The sequence below is a fragment of the Saccoglossus kowalevskii genome, chromosome 19 (genome assembly GCF_978046115.1).
Source record: "Saccoglossus kowalevskii chromosome 19, keSacKowa6.1, whole genome shotgun sequence".
NCBI lineage: Eukaryota > Metazoa > Hemichordata > Enteropneusta > Harrimaniidae > Saccoglossus > Saccoglossus kowalevskii.
Window position 1 is genome coordinate 16,056,926 of NC_140659.1, and position 21,098 is coordinate 16,078,023.

At 37.1% G+C, this 21,098-nt stretch overlaps 1 protein-coding gene across 3 annotated transcripts in view; it reads right to left on the reverse strand.

Moving 5' to 3' along the window:
- Window positions 1-11,446: 11,446 nt before the first annotated feature.
- The window catches only part of LOC102808121 (adhesion G protein-coupled receptor L2-like), a 61,072-nt gene continuing 51,420 nt past the window's right edge, over window positions 11,447-21,098 (reverse strand). For all 3 annotated transcript variants that reach the window (XM_085493663.1, XM_085493662.1, XM_078006857.2), the window contains 4 exons: window positions 19,718-19,803; window positions 19,283-19,409; window positions 14,223-14,483; window positions 11,447-11,999 (listed from right to left, as the gene is read on the reverse strand). In XM_085493663.1, the coding sequence (XP_085349789.1) occupies window positions 11,913-11,999; window positions 14,223-14,483; window positions 19,283-19,409; window positions 19,718-19,803 (561 nt within the window). In that variant the 3' untranslated portion in view covers window positions 11,447-11,912. The remainder of the gene's footprint in view (window positions 12,000-14,222; window positions 14,484-19,282; window positions 19,410-19,717; window positions 19,804-21,098) is intronic.

The following is a 21,098-nucleotide window of genomic DNA, read 5'->3' on the forward strand; positions in this document are numbered from 1 at the left end:
CAAGGTGTATTTTTGACGACATTGACGGAAAGCGTCGGTGCGCATGTAATAAGTACCCGGTAACAAGTGAGCATTAATTTCAATATTTTAAAATTAGTTATCTGCAGTGCATTTCAATTGAATACCAGCCGACTCGTGTCACGTGTTTTGCGTTAATATTGGAGTGTTTGTCTTGCGCCCGTCCCTGTCTTAAAATGCTTGATCACGTTTCGACTCCGTTAGTTTATTCTAAGGCAAATGTTATCACGTATATGGATGGAAACATCTCTATTGATTTCCGGCGCTTTATTTCAATACTTCGCTGCCCTGTGTGTACCTGTGCGTCATATGACTTACATTTTGAGCAAGAATTAAGCATTCTTTACGTGTCTGTTTGAAATTCTCGGTATGATATATAAATATGTGGAACCCAGACACGATTAACGCTAAGCATGGCATATTAATACAGCAAAGTCGTATCTCATGCATACATTTACAAGCAAAATAAACAAACAGTTCAGCATAGGAAATCGTCACGAAGCGCCACGTGTACTGCCGCAGCGCGCCTTAGTCGTTACGCAGCGCCACGTGTACTGCCGCAGCGTGCCACAGTTGTTACGCAGCGCGCCATAGTCGGTAAGCAGCGCCACGTGTACAGACGCAGCGCGCCTTAGTCGTTACGCAGCGCCACGTGTACCGCCGCAGCGTGCCATAGTCGTTACCCAGCGCGCCATAGTAGCTAAGCAGCGCCACGTGTACTGACGCAACACGCCTTAGTCGTTACGCAGCGCGCCATAGTCGCTACGCAGCGCCACTAGTACTGCTGCAGCGCGCCATAGTCGCTAGGCAGCGTCATGTGTACTGCCACAGCGCGCAATAGTCGTTCCGCAACATAAAGTGTACTGGCACAGCGCGCTACGCTACGCAGCGAGGGTTCGCATTTCGTATAAACAAAACTATATTTTATACGCTTTACAGAACCCATATCGAACACGGCGCAACGAATCTGAAGCTTGTGTACTTTAAGTCAATATAAATAGTTATCGTTCACAGAGAATGGTTATGGTTTTCTTGTCATGTGTTGCCTGGAAAATACTCATGTCATGTATATTTCTGCAATTTACGTTAAACTTCGTTCAGCTAAAATAACTGAAACATACGTCCAAGTCCACTGACAACGCAGTTTGATGTAATATTAATATGATTTGACACTTGGGATATTGTCATGTTGCATTTCATATGGTTTGAATAATGCCAATGATGGACTTCGTGTTTGATTACGCAGCCGGCTGTGTTTGTGACTGACAGGTGACATTTAGACAATACTGAGCAACCATGCCAAATACGGGATCGCTGGTGAAGTATTACGTGCCGATGCTTGAATAATACAAAGAGAAAGAAATTAACTATCAATTGAATCCCGCAAGATTAGAATTCTGTTCTGCCATTATTAGGCAGCGTTAAACAAAATGTATGAAAATTAAAACCTACGTTATCTTTAGCAGGTCTTCTACGAGTAAGTTTATTCTTTGCTCTGGGGTATATTAGGGTATTTTTGTACAAAGGGAAATATGGTTGCCTAGGTAACCACAAGTACGAAGATGGAGATCAGCGTGACATGTCGCCGTACAGAAATGGTGCGACGATGTTCAGTCACTCGACAGTTTATGTAAATTAATTTCGTTTGAAAAATTAGCAGATGGTCGATCCAGCGGAGAGCGAAATTCGCCAACAGAAAATAAAACAACCTTAAATAATGTGCAAGCAGGTATTCTTTTTCATCACGAAGAAAATAAATTCATGTTAATAAGAGGTATGGAAATAACGCTATGTTATAAATGAATGTATGTCGTGTGGGCGGTGTGTGTAATTGATGATCGTCTTATACATCGTCTCTACATTGTTCATCACGCCACTTTGTTGACCAAACACAAATTGAGCGTAACATTTTTCGATCACACCATATATCGGACCCCATCAACATACATTGCTTGTTTGAATTTGTGTTATTTATCAGAACATGCATTTGGTGTTAAAAATATCTAGAACGCTGTACATTTTTGTTAATGCCTTTTATTTGAAATCAAATACTCCCTGCGAAAACGCGTCAGTGTGTAATGAACATGTCAAAATGAATCCTTCGAGCGTGACAGTTCTACGTCAGAATGAATACGCCGTTCGGATGATGTGTGCAGCCACGGCGACACGCGAGGTCACCCGGCGAGGTCAAACATCCCACTTTAGCGGGAAATCAAATCTTTTATAAGTCAAATTTCTGTCAAAGCATAACAGCATCTTTTTGACGGATTCTCTAATCGAGGTCGGAAGGTTAAATTCTGCCAGAGATTGTTGAGTTGTCGTCAAGATGAACAGATTCAGGATGTATGTGCAGTATCAAAGCCTACCATCTTCGAATTGAAATTCAACACTCCTCTCTCCGTTGCCAATTCCCCGGAGTCAACCTCTAAACGCTCAGCATGTTCGAGAAAGTATAAATGACAGATAAAAATAATTATGTTTACAATAAAAAGGAAGTTTCATTTAAGTGTATCGACTACAGCTGAGCGATTCTGTGGCAGTGTTTATCTTCACACTCAAAAATCAACATGCTCTTTTACATAGATGACGAATTGTTCATTTTCTTAAGTTGTTCGATTGCATCCACGTTTTCCGGTTATATCACCTATGGCTATTGACATAATATGATTTATTTGTAGGTAGAAGTAGATTGTAGAAGAATACCATCAATAACCAATAGTTTTCTGCGAGATTGTTTATGTATATTGTTAATATCTTCATAACGACTCGCATTTAAAACGCAATCATTATCACGTGATATAAATAAAACAGGCTGTTTCATTGACGTCATCGGTTTTGGCAGGATAGACACACGAACTCAGACATGACGGTTCAAGATTATATTCATAACTCAGATAAAAGAAGCCAAAGTGTAATCTCTTATCGGACGAATACTTCCAATGACGCAGTCTGAGAGCATCATGGGGTGGCAGTGAAATCGTAGTAGCGCTGACGATATGACAACGTCACGAGTTAAAAAATTGCCGAATTAATAAAGTTGCAAACGTCACGAAATACAGAGAGAAAAACATCAATTCTGTCATGCGAGAGAATACAACCGGGTAGGCATCGTTTATATCGAATTAGCTAAATTGGATAATTTAATTGAGGTTTTTACACGCGAATTTTGCACACACGCATATTAGTTGACATATTCTCTTTCCGTATTTCATAAATAATACACATAATTCAATTTGAGGTTCGATATGTATTCATAAAAAATACAGGTCACTAGTGTATAAAGTATTTAACCACCGGCACCAACGTCTGTATATCTTCCTGTATAGGAAATTTAGAGTAATTACGTAGTGAACGCGGTATATTGCAAAGAAACGATTGGTTGGGTAAAAGTAAGATGGGAAAATCGTGTAAGACCATGCGTTCGAAACACCTGAACTGATCATATGGCATTGGATGACACGCTACACGCACACATACATATACTAATTGGGTCGTGTCAATTCGAAAGTACAACGTCTGAACGTGCGGCAGGCCGCAAAAGTTCAGCGTTGATAACATTTGACAACGCTTGTTTGATCAAATGACAGCCGCGTCTGTTCTATCAAAGAGACAGGCTTGGCAGACTCGATAATAGCGTAATGGAAATTTCTTTGGATAGTGCATGTAAATATAAATACTGGAAAAAGATTTCTTAGAAGTTAAACACGTAAACGAATGTTTTTGTTGCTAACCAGAAAGTTACTGCCTAGAGTACCGAACTGATTTTTAATATTTGTACGTACTGTAAACAATCGAAATGCCGTTGTGCCGTTGCGCATTGGCGTCGAACTTCCATCGAAAGAACGTTGTGCGGTTAACGATAAATCACATTCAACTTCACACACTAACACGCTGTATTGAATACAATATTGAATATGTTTTATGGTGGCACGCCGCTTTCAATATCATAAAGACATGCAATGCTACGGGTGCAACTTCTACTCCATCTAATATACAATAATCAAAACAGACACTGAATTTTTCTCTATATTTTCCGCATATCAGTTTACATTCCCCTCTCCGATGCGTGGTGATATATGAGTAGTGGAGTCTAAACAGTTCTACGAGCCGGAAAATCTAATTGAAAAGTTGTAGGTATTAACCAAACGCATCCTCTATTCTTTCAATTATCAATGTAGCTCTTAAGTTTATTACTTTTTAATTTCGCGTGTCATTGGTTTAGATTGTCAGCGTAACATATGACTAAACATAATTGAATTGACTAGCCAAGGTCACTGGCAGCTGCGCGAAGAATTGAGCAATGATAATATTATTTTCCTGCCGTATTGTCCGGATGATTAAAATTGTATTCAATTAGTATTCGCATATTCATAGTATTCCCTGCTGGTGTGAAGCGCCAAACGAGACACCAAGTCTATGAATTGCTGATATTTCCGGAGATAACTAGGGGTTTTGTGGCGAGCGTTTCCTCTTGCAATCATCGGCGTCCATGGTGTGTTAATTTCGAGGTGCCAGTAATGCACAATCATAAGGGGGTCATCAACATCATTCACTTAACCACCAGTATCCTATGGTCTCATTTACGCTCATACCTCACATTTTTTACTAAATAGCGTGTAAATATGCTGCCAATATTGATTTGAATTATGTGGATATTAGGAATATAGTATAAATAACTTCTCTCGTGTAAAAACAAACATTTTCAACCAGTATAGTATTGAGTGTTTTCAAAATACAAATTCAATGTGTTGTTCATTATAGGTCGTGTTGTGGTCTCATTGGAGTACAATATTCACGGAAGTCGTCTCATTAGGGTACGATATTCAAGGAAGTGGTCTCATTGAGTACAATATTCAAGGAAGTGGACTCATTAGGGTACGATATTTAGTGAAGTGGTCTTATTAGGATACGATATTCAAGGAAGTGGACCCATTGAGTACAATATTCACGGAAGTCGTCTCATTAGGGTACGATATTCAAGGAAGTGGTCTCATTGAGTACAATATTCAAGGAAGTGGACTCATTAGGGTACGATATTCAAGGAAGTGGTCTCATTAGGGTACGACATTCAAGGAAGTGGTCTCATTAGGGTACGATATTCAAGAAGTGGTCTTATTAGGGTACGACATTCAAGGAAGTGGTCTCATTGAGTACAATATTCAAGGAAGTGGTCTCATTGAGGTACGACATTCACGAAAGTGGTCTTATTAGGGTACGACATTCAAGGAAGTGGTCTCATTGAGTACAATATTCAAGGAAGTGGTCTGATTAGAGTACGGTATTTAGGGAAGTGATCTCATTAGGGTACAATATTCAAGGAAGTGGTCTCATTAGGATACGATATTCAAGGAAGAGGACTCATTAGGGTACGATATTTAGTGAAGTTGTCTCATTAGTGTACGATATTCAAGGAAGTGATCTGATTAGAGTACGGTATTTAGGGAAGTGGCTCCATATGATGAGTACGATGTTGAAGAAGTGGTTTCATTAGAGTGCGATATTCAAGGAAGTGGACTCATTGGGGTACGATATTCAAGGAAGTGGACTCATTGAGGTACGATATTCAAGGAAGTGGACTCATTGAGGTACGATATTCAAGGAAGTGGACTCATTAGGGTACGATATTTAGTGAAGTGGTCTCATTAGGGTACGATATTCAAGGAAGTGGTCTCATTGAGTACACTATTCAAGGAAGTGGTCTCATTAGGGTACAATATTCTAGGAAGTGGTCTCATTAGGGTACAATATTCAAAAAAGTGGTCTCACTATGTTACGATATTTAGTGAAGTGGTCTTAGTAGGGTACGATATTCTAGGAAGTGGTCTCATTGAGTACAATGATCAAGGAAGTGGTCTCATTTGGGTACGATGTTTAGGAAAGTGGCTCCATATGATGAGTACGATGTTGAAGGAAGTGGTTTCATTAGAGTGCGATATCCAAGGAAGTGATCTCATTAGGGTACGATATTCAAGGAAGTGGACTCATTGGGGTACGATATTTAGTGAAGTTGTCTCATTAGTGTACGATATTCAAGGAAGTGGTCTCATTAGGGTACGATATTCAAGAAAGTGGACTCATTAGGGTACGATATTTAGTGAAGTGGTCTCATTAGTGTACGATATTCAAGGAAGTGGTCTCATTAGGGTACGATATTCAAGAAAGTGGTCTCATTAGTGTACGATATTCAAGGAAGTGGTCTCATTAGGGTACGATATTCAAGAAAGTGGTCTCATTAGTGTACGATATTCAAGGAAATGGTCTGATTAGAGTACGGTATTTAGGGAAGTGATCTCATTAGGGTACAATATTCAAGGAAGTGGTCTCATTAGGATACGATATTCAAGGAAGAGGACTCATTAGGGTACGATATTTAGTGAAGTGGTCTCATTAGGGTACGATATTCAAGGAAGTGGTCTCATTGAGTACACTATTCAAGGAAGTGGTCTCATTAGGGTACAATATTCTAGGAAGTGGTCTTATTAGGGTACAATATTCAAAAAAGTGGTCTCACTATGTTACGATATTTAGTGAAGTGGTATTAGTGGGGTACGATATTCTAGGAAGTGGTCTCATTGAGTACAATGATCAAGGAAGTGGTCTCATTTGGGTACAATATTCAAGGAAGTGGTCTCATTTGGGTACGATGTTTAGGGAAGTGGCTCCATATGATGAGTACGATGTTGAAGGAAGTGGTTTCATTAGAGTGCGATATTCAAGGAAGTGGTCTGATTAGAGTACGATATTTAGTGATGTTGTCTCATTATTGTACGATATTCAAGGAAGTGATCTGATTAGAGTACGGTATTTAGGGAAGTGATCTCATTAGAGTACAATATTCAAGGGAAGTGGTCTCATTAGGGTACGGTATTTAGGGAAGTGGTTTATTAGAGAAGTAGTTTCAATCATATATGATATCCAAGGAAATAAGAGTACGATATTCAAGGAAGTGGTCTCATTTGGGTACAATATTCTAGGAAGTGGACTCATTAGGGTACGAGATTTAGTGAAGTGGTGTCATTAGGGTACGATATTCAAGGAAGTGGCTCCATATGATGAGTACGATGTTGAAGGAAGTGGTTTCATTAGAGTGCGATATTCAAGAAAGTGGTCTCATTAGGATACGATATTCAAGGAAGTGGACTCATTGGGGTACGATATTCAAGGAAGTGCACTCATTAGGGTACGATATTTAGTGAAGTGGTCTCATTGGGGTACGATATTCAAGGATGTGGTCTCATTATGGTACGATATTTAGTGAAGTGGTCTCATTGGGGTACGATATTCAAGGAAGTGCACTCATTAGGGTACGATATTTAGTGAAGTGGTCTCATTGAGTACACTATTCAAGGAAGTGGTCTCATTAGGGTACGATATTTAGTGAAGTGGTCTCATTGAGTACACTATTCAAGGAAGTGGTCTCATTAGAGTACGATATTCAAGGAAGTGGCTCCATATGATGAGTACGATGTCAAAGGAAGTGGTTTCATTAGAGTGCGATATCCAAGGAAGTGATCTCATTAGGATACGATAATCAAGGAAGTGGTCTCATTTGCAGGAAGTGGTTTTATTAGAGTACGATGTTCAAGGAAGTGGTTTTCCAGCTACAGATCAATATCGAATTGAAAAATTGTTTGACAATAGATTAATGGGTTTTATTAACAAACATAATGTACTACATAAGGGCCAATATGGTTTTAGAGACAATATGTCAACTGCTTTGGCTTTATTTAATTTAACTGAAGAAATCACGTCCTCTATGGACTCTAATATGTATACAGTTGGTGTTGTCATCGACCTAAATGGCGTTTGACACTATAGATCACAAAATCCTAGTCCAAAAATTATGTAATTATGGCATACGAGGTGTTGCCTCAGAAAACATATTGAAGTACTTTACAAATACCCATGAAGTACACAGCCATAGTACAAGACAGTATTTAGATTTTTGTATAAAATATAGAAGAACTACTCTCAAGTCAATGTGTATGTCATGTTATGGAGTCTAACTTTAAAATAATATCGAAAATGATATTAAATATTGCAATAGTCTAAAAAAAATTAAACACCTCTATGTAAAGATTCTGTTAGATAAATACAATATCCAATAACTGCAGTAACTTAGTATCTATGTAATGTTTAATTTATTTTGTCAATTATTTCACTTATTTCTCTGTATATTATTTACCAGGACCTTGCCATGCCAAAATCATCACATCCCCTATCTTATCGTTTAGTTAAAATACAAAAATAAAAATAGTCACAATGTATAAAGGTGGCAACACTTAAAGGCAATGCTTCTTGTTGTTCCCTTTTTATATAACTATATCTATCTGCTTGTAATTTTAATTATTTGTGTATGTCACATGTAGCGCTATAGAAATAAAAGGCTTTGTTGTTGTTGTTATTGTTATTGTTATTCTGAGGAATATTCTAACCAACAGTGGACGCAAATTGCAACAAAGATCTCGTTTAGAGCGAGAGCATGAGCGAGATTGGGAGACACAAATTCGTGGTCTTCCAATCACACAATAACAAAACATCGAATAAAACTGAAGTTATTGGAGAGACGCACGGTCTGACATAGCCAATCCCGGGGGACACTGGGAAAGACAGAGATATGCTGTCGAATTAAAAATATCGCCCCTGTTCTGGGGAAATTTTACCAAAAAATGTCTGAAAACTATATTTTAAGGTCGAAGGAGGCTTTTTATGTTAAAAATTTCACCATTCTCAGCGCGAAAAGAACATTTCGGTAAAAATTGTGTCATTTCCGGTATAGTTTACAACTAAGTGACTAAGGAACATTTCGGAGGCTCAACCTGTATAGGCTTTCTGAATGGGAGTGGTCCCCGGGCTAGTGTATGCGCCAATTGAAGCAATGAAAACGTCACGTGACAACCCCCAGTATAGGGTGAAATAAATGTACATCACTGTGAAAGTCGAATATGTGGGGATTCCTAAATCAGTTAGATATATAGAATTGAAATATAATCACTGAATTCAGAATTTGTAATGGAACTGTATATAGTTACAAAAAAACTCGATCAGGATTATTGTGTTACGGGTGACGGTGTTAAAAATGAAAGGCCGGGACAATAGTATTTCCATATTCGCAATGGGATTTGCATTAATAATAAACAAAGCAGATCGAAATATCAGTATTGATTCATATGCCTGAGTGTATGAATGTAACTCAATATTATATGTCACTGGGCAAATTTCTTAGTTCATATAATATTTCATCTTCGCCAGTTGAGTCGTATCATCAGTTGATTTGCTTTTACGAGGGAGACGTGATTGCTTCTTGTGTGATGAATTGTCGTTTTATTGTTGAACTTGAAGATATCATATTGACTATCCATTGAGTAAAATGTAATATAAAGCTTCTTTTAACATTAAATCCCCAACACAGCTCATAAATCATCATATTTTACTATTTTAATATTACATTTTAATACTGCTGTCAGATAACTTGATGGAATGGTATGTCATATAATTTTCTTGTTTATATTAATCACAAGCCAGGCTTGAACGCCGCTATTTAATTGCTTTCATCAATTAACACCATGAACCCAGTACAGGTGTTCGTCGTTATCATATGCTCTACAACACCGTACACACCGCGCGCCGTAAAATCCTACCAAAGCAACGACTTGCTTGCTCGTAATGTGCGTGTGTTTCAAAGCTCGCATGTGGTATCGTGCTTCGGGTGGGATTGAGTCGCCGCCCGTGTATAAATATATACCGACTATTCAGCGACTCTGTACTGAGACAAACGTGTTAGTGTCATGCCGTCCCGCTATGGTCTAGGTATACGTGCTTCCACCATCCCAACACTCCGGTATCCCAACTGGCCGTGTTTCTCTTTGTTTGTACGGTACCGCTTTCTCTGTGTGCTGTGTTGTGTTGTGTTGTTTGGATGCATCAATAGCAGTCAGTGGGCTCGGAGCTGTTCATCAACAACTCTGTTCTTGAGGGCAGGGTAACAGTTTCTAATCTCTTGAAGGCAGGTGACAATTTGTTTAATGTTGTGGAGGCGGGGAATGTCTCGAGGACAGGAAATTTATTTTATGTAATTGATTAGGTTTAGGTTTGTTATTACGAGGACATCGCAAAGTATGCACGAAAGCAGTACCATGATCCCGGAAGGGGATCGTAACGACTGAGACTGAGTAGCTTGTGGACAACAGCCCGGAATGGCAACGAAGAACGTTTCGCGCTTAGTTACCCGGTTACTTTAGAAAGTTTAATAACAGTTTTACGCCCTAAAACTAAAAGATAAAATTAAAAGAGTGCATGATTTACGCTAGGAAAGTGTACTTCTTTCAAAGTTATTAAGGCAATAGTTTATACAATAAATGACTAACTTGAAACTTGATAGAACCTTTGTGTTATATGGCTGTTAGACGCAGGGAATCGAGTGTTTTTTTTTTCTTCCCAGTTTTAGTGTATCACCTTGCAAAACATAATTGTTTGTGTTGTTCGTATTAATTAAACAGGACATTAATAAATAGTTCTGATGTCGCAAACATTAAAGCAACACGTACACTTCTGAATTCTGGATTCTGAATTCTGGATTCTAAATTCTGGATTCTGAATTTAATGGAGAAACTTAAAGTTGAAACAGAAAGACAACGGAAAAGTGTTTTGGTGGCGTAAATCAATATATAATTGTTTTACAAGTTCTGCCAAAACCAGTCACATCAAACGCACAGGAACGTTCTAACTTAAAGGGTGGTAGTCGTCGTGCCACGCATGCGCGAGATATATGGGCCTCATATAAACAAAGATGGCGACTTTAACTGTTGTGCAAATCAACAAGTACAAACTTAGACGATACGAAGCTTTAATATTGTATTTGTTAAGTGATTGGAAGATATCGAAGGAGTCACCGGCGGTAATTAGTGCACGTCACCCCCAGGTCAAACTTCAAACTCGTGATTCCCATTAGAAGAGCGCATTGAATTGTGGGAAAATCAACGTTTATAAACACAAATGTCTAACATGCGCAGTAAGACGAGCCTCGCCCTTTAACGAGAAGTCAGCGTATCTTATTGTTGTTTCCAATAAAATAAGGGTGTTTTGATTTATCAAAAACGGGGTGTATTTTTATCAAAAATGATAGTTGGTAATCGTAGTTCTTTGTAAATGTTCAATATTGAATAAGTTTAGGTTATATTTTGTATAAGAAAGACAGAGAATATTTCATTTATCCAAATGCAATCCGCGATTGGACATTAAACGGGGATAAAAATGTCTCCACAAGGAAAGAGACATTCTGAAAAGGCACGTTGCGTGCTAGATAATGTATTTGGTTGTATTGTATAGGTACCAAGAACGACTACATTTTTTTCCAATTTTTTGATATGGAAAATACTTGTTCTCGTCTATATTGTATCTTGAAGGTTATACAAAATTATAATCCATGTTTGAGTTCACACAGTTTCTTTCGATCTTCGCTTTATTTACAAAAGTAATACTCAAATACTATGGTATTAAGAATAAATTACAAACTTATGATTGAATGCATAGTGTATTGTGTAAGTATGTACAAGTGTCTTCTACACAGCCTACGTATTTGCATATACAGAAATAACTAGCTTCATGCATTGTTTTACTAAGAAATTAATTTAAAAATGCCAACTTTTTTGATTTTATTGTTGGTGGAGATTCAAGAAAAATGAATTTGATACTCATGAAGTAACTGATAAACAGAACGAATCTCAAGACTATTCGGGGTCAATTCAGCTAGTCACCAGCCCGAATGAAACACCTCCATATTTATGAGTGATTTGACGTGATCACTTGATTTAGTTCTGACGTAAAAATCAACTCAATATGCGTTGTGATAAACGTTGCTATAGTTCATAACGTTCTTCTATTATTACTTCGCATTACACACTGGTGATGATCTCTTCACTCAGTTCAATAACGACCGGCTGATTCGGCTCCGCCGCGGCAGCAGATCGGGATCTCATCTCCTGTGTGCGAGAATATAGAAAAAAAAACTATAAATAAAACTGGGTATCTACTCAGACTGTAAACACTAAAACATTTATAGATATATTATGATATTTATTTTCCTAACACCCATGCTGATGTGCTGCCGCAGTTTTAAAAAAACGTCATAATTCATATTATGTATTCGTGTTCTTATTTCAAAGTATTACTGATGAGAAAAGATGCATAAAATGTCTTTGTAGACCCACTCTCTAGGGACATATAATAGCAGCGCAAGAGATAGATGTATTCCCATGGCCACTCTAATATTTGTCATTTCAGTCGTGCTTAACAGGTTTCCATTCCCGTGTCGTAAATTTCAAAGAACGCAGACAGTAAATGTTGGAAATCTGTCGTTTCTTATCAAAGTTGACAGGCAAAGTATTGAATGAGAATAATTCAGGTATAGCCACGGCGATAACAGGAAACCAAAACATTACACTATTGAAATTAACACCTCCATTGATATCGTTATCTTTCAGCGAAGCTTTCAATTCTCTGGAAAAGGTCAGAAATTTATATCCACGAGTCTTATCTCACTTTGCATAAATAACGTTCAGAGTGAATTGATTTAAACGTGCGTGATGTGCATTCCTTTTCATTATCTCACCTTTCCAATACATAAACATTCATTTTTTTAATAAATATTCTCACTGTCCCGCGGAGTCCACTGGGAAGTGATACGTTACAACTGTATTGAAATGTATTCAAAGCAGTTTTTTTAGAGATACCCCGCCATCTTTGTAGTTGTGTTATTATATGTCAGGTTGCATTGTATCAGCTTTTCATTTTCAGTATTGAATTTAATTTTCAAGTCATTTGGGGGAATTTTCATATAATCTTGGAATTTGTTAATATTCTAATATATTTTCCGACTTCAAACGCATTAGTTAAAAACGTATATACATGAAAGCTAGTATCACACAAAGTGAAGGAGTGGGGATGCGCCAGACATTCAAAGAAGTTAAACGTGCTAATTTTAAGTTACGATATTCATATGCAAGCGGATTTCTGTTTCATCGAGTGAAATCGACGATATGGAGTACAATTAACCATCATCACAAGCAAGGATTCTTTTCTTTTTTTCGCTGAGGTGCAATATCATAGTAAACGAAAATATGTATTTGTTTAAAATTGTACTGCACGTTCTTGAATAATTATGATTTATCCTAATATAACTTTAACTAAATATATTGCATTTGTATTATATTAAATGAAAACACTAATAAACATATGTGGTGATTTTAGTGTACGTACCAAAATATGCACTGTACATGCGCATGTTATTGTTTTACCTAATGAATACTTTGTCGTGTGCTGCATGGACAACGTTTTTAGTTTCAGGTAAATCAAAATGCAATGAATCATTTACATGTAGTATTAAAGCAATAATATTAAAAATGACGTATTCTCATCCATATTGCATTAGCAAGAATAAATGTAATATTTACAGTGTTGCGAATTAATGTACAATGTGCTGACTTATATGTTATATATTCTAATATAAGAAGGACACAATTGTTATGCTCCACATAATGTAAGTTGTACTCAGAACTAATACGTTTGCTCACTTTTATTTTCTTTGGCTGGCGTGGTATTTTCACACATATTTCATTAGCCTGTGTATATTCTATATAGCGGGCATTCAATAAGCTACCCTCGATATCAGATTTATTAAAAGAGCAATTTTACCTAATGTCTCAAGCTTTTTGCAAGGAATATATGGAAATTGTGACACGCGTTTAATAAATCTGGTATCGTGAGTCACAAATTTTTATATCTTGTTTATCCTACGCATGTAGCAATTACATTAGATTTGTTATGTGTGTGCGCGGGTCATAAGCTTTTTAGCGCGTTTTATTCATTTGCATACAGGGGGACACTGTTCATTGGGCGTTCTAATCAGTGGTCAGTTTATCGACTGCGATTGAACAAATAGTTTATTTTCAGAATCATCAATGCATTTACGGTTACAGCAGTTGCCACACATTGGCAACACTTTTATTAAATTTTGGGAGAGTTTTATCAGCATTTTAACAGTAAATTGGCATGCAGTCGTCATGGGGATTCAGTAAAGAAGAAGAAAGAATCCAGTGTGTTGCCATGGTGATTTTTTTTTTCAAATGCGACACTAAAATTAAATAACTTCATATTTCTCCGAAAGTCTACTACACAGAAAAACAGAAAAAAACAATTTAACTTACAAAATGGTTGGTACTTTTCTGGAACACGCCCTCTTCGTCTCTACCTGAAAATGAACTATTTCTACTTCCTGGGGTATTTATATCTGGGATGTCGGGCCTTGGTCGTTGCGTACTTGGAGACGTTGGCGTGCGTCTGTAAACGCTGTATTTGCTGGAGAATGATGTTCCGGTTACTCCTAAACCAAGACGTGCTCTTCGATCTCTCAAGGCAATAGCCATTTCGCCATTAAGAATACACATAAACACAAATAAAAATGACCCCTGTAAGTAAAAAAAAACAAAAAATAATATGTCAATGTATGATTTACATTAAACTCACGTGAAATGTTGTTTATATTGCAATATACATGGTATATTTGATATATTTTTCAAAGCAATAAATTATCCTGATAAATAAAAAAATTCGAGATAATGAAACAGTCCAAATTGAGCAATAGATCAATTTTTAAAGGAAAAAGTCTTTCGAATCTTTACATACGAGCTCTAGTGAATTTGTAAACATTAATTAAATGTAATTAAACTAACTAGTGTATACAACAAGAATTTGAGGTGAAAGTCAGAAAAAATATACAAATGCATTATTCTAGTGTTGTCAGGAACAACATCAATAGACTGACACTTGCCCCACGCCAGAGAATACATCCACAGAGAACTTTAAAAAGTGTAGAAAACAAAAGACGGAGAAATATTCGGCAATGCAAAAACAGAAAATTGCTATGAAGTATCAAAACGAGACAAAATAACACTTTGTTGTATTCTATTGTATCACTCATGCTTACAAATACATCATAATGTTTTCTGCAACTTTAATTAAAATATTTGTTTTCACTCTTAGTATAAATTATGGTGATGTCAAATTAATAATTATACAAACGTAATAACGTTATAAGTTAATATAACTCCTGGTACACAAAAAACAAAATTTGATGTTCAGTTCTCAGCTATTATAAATCAACAAAGTACCACGCCATACTACATATACATGTTTGAAAAGTATCGAAACAATTTAATATACACATGAAATGCGTTTATTGTCAAATAGACAAATTAGGTTGATAAATTTTATTAAAAGAGCTTGAGTTTATGTCGTACTTAATTAATGAAATCAACTACCCATATATTTCTTAAGTTTAAACCTTTAAAAAAAGTATCTATCGTTAATTTCATTTTGTATATCTCTTCAATAATGGTTAGCTTTTAATAGGTCCTTGCGATGCAATTAAGAAAGTTATTTAAAAAGCAATGATGTTTTATCGATCAGTCTATGTAGCTCGGTCTTGAAATTTACACCTTGTACATTTTCATTTCCGGTTCCGGTAGTTTTCTAATACGTTGCGATATGCCATCGTTTTCTCTGAGTCATACTATTCTTTTATTGAATATGGAAAATGCCGGGCCTCCTGTTTGAAGTCTCCTAAATAAAGACTTGCAATGTATCAACAAACAATTGTAAGTTCACGAACTCTTCACGAAAACTTAGCAGGTCTGTAAAAATGGGTGATACAGGGCCATAAACCGTAAGCACATACATATCAACTCAATTCACTTTCTAATATATTTCAATCGTTGCAATGCTAAGACAATCGTTATTTTTCACACCGCTGCCAGAGACCGTAAAATCGTGTCGGATGATCTAAAGCACAAACGAATTTCTTAATAAACTGCCACGATGCATTTCTGTCTTATCTTAAATAATTTAGCCTAAGTAATAAAATGAGAAACACTCGGCGTTCCTAAGAGAAGGAAAGGGTACTGATAAACGCTTTTAGTTGGCTTCTATCAAAGAGTACCTGGGGACCCGCTCCTAGATCATATAACTAGACGAGGCAGCACTTTCCGCTAATAAACACAGAAGCTCCGATAAAAGATTATGTGTTTTTTTCAACTTCGAGTGCGGTTACATTTTCAGTATGTCAGAGCGTACAAAGTGCAAAATGTCTTCAATATGACACAGGGCGTACATCCCATGTGTATAACACCTTAGCATAGTTGAAAACGTTTATGAAAAAAAAATATCCAATCTAAAAAGATAAATGAGATATACAAGTTGGGCGGTTATCCGATTGGATCTGCTACTCGTAAAGGATGGAAATGGGGCGATAAATGTCCATGTATCGACGGAGCAATTTAGACCATGCCAGTCCGGCATATTGCTGTTAAACGACACTATTATCTGCCGGGCGCCGTCATTTTAAGTGGTAATTTAAATAAATTGAAATTGCTTGAACTATGATTGAAACGTGACGTTACCAATTGAAGCAAGAAATCAACTAGAACTGGAATCGACGTGAACTGTATTGATATAGTCACACATTTGTCATCTAATGAATCTTTGAATACATTTTTTTTTCTAAATCAGAAATAAGTTCACGATTTTTGAAAGAGACCGATTTGCATGGGATAAAATCATTAAAACTGAAGGCATCGTACACTCCTGAATTCTCGACGATTGGGATTAAATGTAAACTACTGCTGTATAAATCTGTCACGGTTGAATTCACATCATGGAATAGCTTCATCAACCCCAGTTTGATAATGGCGATCATGTTCCTATCAAGTAATCGACTTTTCCCACGCCCACTAACTCAGATTACTGACGACTTGAATTACATATGGTGGCCAACGATCCGATAATCCTCGGATGACAACCGAAATAAATTAGAAAAGTGTGCAAATAAATTGAATTAGAAGTCCAACCTGTACATCAGAAAGGATGCCTTCGGCTAATGTCGATATCTACATTTGTGCTGTACGATTAACCGGCATTTGTCTGAGATCATATTGCTTATGAACAAAGACGCTTATTCAGAAGCTAAAGATTAAAAAAACACTTCGCCAATTGTAGAATTAAATCATTATTGTCGCAATGAATGGTAGCATGGTTTTATTATGCAAGATTATTCGAAATGATGAAAGAACTATAATGAATAGATGAACAGGTTGAATATAGGTAGGTTTAACACTTATTCAAATTCAATTATATTAACGAATTACCCCTACCAGTTGTTGGATAGAATTGTATTGATGTTGGAGAGGACTACCATCATGATCCCGTACACTGAATGCTTATTATAAGGCAACCAATTTCGCAATTAGTTTAATTTGCATGTGATTCAACTCAATAATAGAGGAAACAGAAAAATATTTCGAGCTAACACGATTTTAGTAACGATTCATGAAAGCTGTCATCATGATTGCGCTCTCATGAAGCATCGCGCTTAACGTTTTGCAAGATAGATGAATGGTGACTTTGGTTTCATGTAAGGTAGCGACAAGGGAAATCTTCGTAATTTTTTCCTTGTCATTAAGTTACCTCCTCCCAACTATATAGCACGTCGAGGATATCTCATGTGAGTGACAAATCTGGTAATTTTTCATTTGTCCCAAGCCTTGAAAAATTATTACGTGAGTTTAATAAATCTGATATTGTAAGGTAACGAATATGATATCCTGTTTAGCCCGTGTATACTCGGTTCACAGCTTCTAACGGCTAAACACTGGCGCAGTGATCGCAATTTGTGTACGCGTATTCAACTCACCGTTGAGCGTCTTGGCTTATTTGCATAAAACAATCACTGATTACCGTTAGCTTAACCTTTTGCGATTAAGAAAAATAGATATTTTCAGAGGCATCACTATAGTTACGGTTTCAGGGGTGTCTGTCAGGGGTGTGATCTGTCTTGAATCGACCAATGAACGTTCTTATAATTTCTGTGGCTATTTGACGTAAGCTGCCGTAATCAAAGTGCCGCTTAGTTCGTTGACTACAAATTAAGCGACGCGTATTCACAGCGGCAATTGATTCGCGGAAACTACCCAATTAGCGACAGCAGTAGAACTAATTGAGCAAATCAGTGTCACTTGATGGTTGTGCCCCATAAAGCAAAGCCGTATTCATCACGTGACCATGATTTAAATAGTACAAGATTACTAATTGTGGAACCAATTCAAACCGTGGCTTTTTTCACAATCCGTGAACAAATCGACACCAGACATCAGTGAAACAAGTTCCTGTGTCAAGAGAAGTTGAGGTTGGATGAATTTTTAAAATGACGTCTCAAATATATGCATATATGCAGCTACAAATCACACATTAGCTAGCATTTAAAATTACCAAAAATAATCGAAATAATATAAATCCCTTAATATTTAAAAAAATATTGTTTAAAAATATATTGGAGTATTTTGTGGTAGTTGTGATGTCAAAAGTTCAATCTGCTTGCATGGACCAATCAGATTGCCTGAATTTTTATTACATAGTATAGAAAATATTACTCTGCCATGGTATATGGAATAAAAGTATAAATAACACTATATATTATATTGGATACATAACAAGCATCTTTATATCATTGTTTGTTTCTAAAACTTCTCTTGGTACCCTCTCAGTGTGACCACGGAACGAACCCTTATAAATAGTAAATGTTCACCCGTCGGTCGAAGCTATTTGGCGTGATGTTTTCATTGACAGAATCCTGGGCAAGGTCCCCAAGTGGGAATCGACACGCAGCCGTGCCATATAATCTGGCACAAAAAAAAGTTAGACATGTGATGTCCTGCGTGAACTAAAACCATCGTTGACGAGACTTTCCGGTACGGTACATCAATCGATTTTCTCCAGCGTGTGTGCGTTGTCATAGGTAGTGCCTTCATTCTTGTGTACATTTCCCTAGTCGCTGTCCATGACCGTGACGTCATAATTCTTGTGTTTCAACACATGTACATAGACCGGTGTAGAACACGTGCGCATAGGAAGTGGGAAGGACGTTACACATACAAATTCGTACATTCATTGCGAGTTCTGCTGATTTCATGCACAAAACCTCCGCATGGCGAAGACTCCTTCCAATCAATCCAGTCTCCCTGACAACCGGATCGACATATCTCCTCAAATCTAAGTGATTGACCAATGCCTCGAGGGCAACCCCCTCAAAAATCAACATAAAATTCATCCACGCTTTTTAGAGTTATCTGGTGGAGGTAAAGAAGCCTTCCCAAAATGTCATGGTAACCTGGATGCAACCCGCAAGACGGGCACGAAATTAAGACGCTTTACCCACCTGGAGTATTACAAAGAAGGCGTACAAGACTTGTAAAATGATGCCGATCATTTTGATGGAGACAAATGCAAAAACCCATGATATCATAATCAGCGTCATCTGTACCCAGCATCCTTTGCAGTGGTTGCTAGAAACAAAATAAACAAAAGAATATCAGTACATTAATTCTAGGTAAACGCAATCTTATTGTGGATATCTGGAAATCGTAAAAATAAAAATGTCTGACGTAATTCATTCGATTACATGCAAAATAATGTCGTCCATTAAAAAAAAATACGTGATATATACGCATGCGCGTCAGAGTCGCGTAATACAGTTTACTCAGCCGGTAGTTACTAGGCCGGTTTTTAGGGTAGCAACAGCGAACGTGGTGCAAATTTGACCACACGGTCACTTCGTTACAAAGGAGCCTTAGTATTTGTGTGTGACGCTTACCTCACAACTTTATTGGCTAGTTTATCTTTTGAATACGAACTTTCAACAATGTCTTTACCAGTGAAAGTTAGTACAAAACAGGTAATCTATATTGGAGAAATGATACGATGAGAATAAGGTTCATTTCATAACAAATTAAATTGGTCTTCAACCTATCTTCTTATAATGTTATGCAAATTAACCATTATAAAAAAAGACAGGTGGCTTTCTATTGTCAATATGCTGTCGCCACCGCACTTTGACCTCTATCTAACTGTGCAGTGGTCGCATTGCACGGCAACATGGATAACTTTTAAGTTTGTCTGTTACATTACTTAAGTAGCAAATCATTATTTGGCGTAAACTAAAAACATTTCCAATATTGCCTCTTGAAGTGTTACTATGGTTACGTAGTAGTAATTATTAATGATGTTTTTACATTTTTCTATAGATGCGTAATCATCCGTAGTTCACTTTTCTAATTATCTGGCCATGTTACACGTCATTAACAAATTCCAATAAATAAGCTAAGACAGAATACCAGCCATGCCAGTGGCGGATCCAGAGGGAGGGCCAGGGGTCCATGCCCCCCCCCCAACGCATGACAATTCGTATCATCTGGATTACGCATAGCTTCTCTGCGATTTACGGTCCGTATATCTTAAGCGTAGCTTGGACCGCCCCCCAATACATTTTGCTGGATCCGCCACTGAGCCATGCAGCAGGTGCAGATGGTTTTCTAATTTTGTCTTGACGTTGACCGACGCCATCCGTCATCTGCCATGCAATAGATAACATACGGTTTTAAATAATTAAATGTTTAATCAGCCAAAAAAACACACTTGCGTTTGTACAGCGTTCAGTTTTTAGAACGTATTTTGCGACGAGAAATAATGAGGCTTTAATTTCGTAACTGGAATGCTGAATGACCACTGAAAGTGAACGTGTTTTCAAAACAATGTTTGTGTACATATACTATTATGCTTTCAAATAGCCGTTTTGAATGGTACAATTATTAAATGATGGGAAACACACTGGATATACATTCATCGCATAAGCATGGGGGGTCAATTGAGTGTACGCTGTTAATAAAGACATTTTAAAACATTCATAATTGTCATTTGTCATAGTTCTGGTCACAATGACTGAGTTCCAAGTAATTGCCTAAAATGAATTAACTCCGAGCTTGTTTAATTTGCTGGTCTAATGAAGACATTGTCAGAGTGTGCAGCCCGATAATAACATTTCCTGCATCCGGTGAATTGGCAAATTATGGTTTTATAGGTTGGAGAACATTAATTCGTCGTATTTGCAATGTCATACACACAAAAAATAAACACAATATCGACGGCAATTGCATAACAGGGTAGATTATTATTATTATTTGATAGAATATAAACTA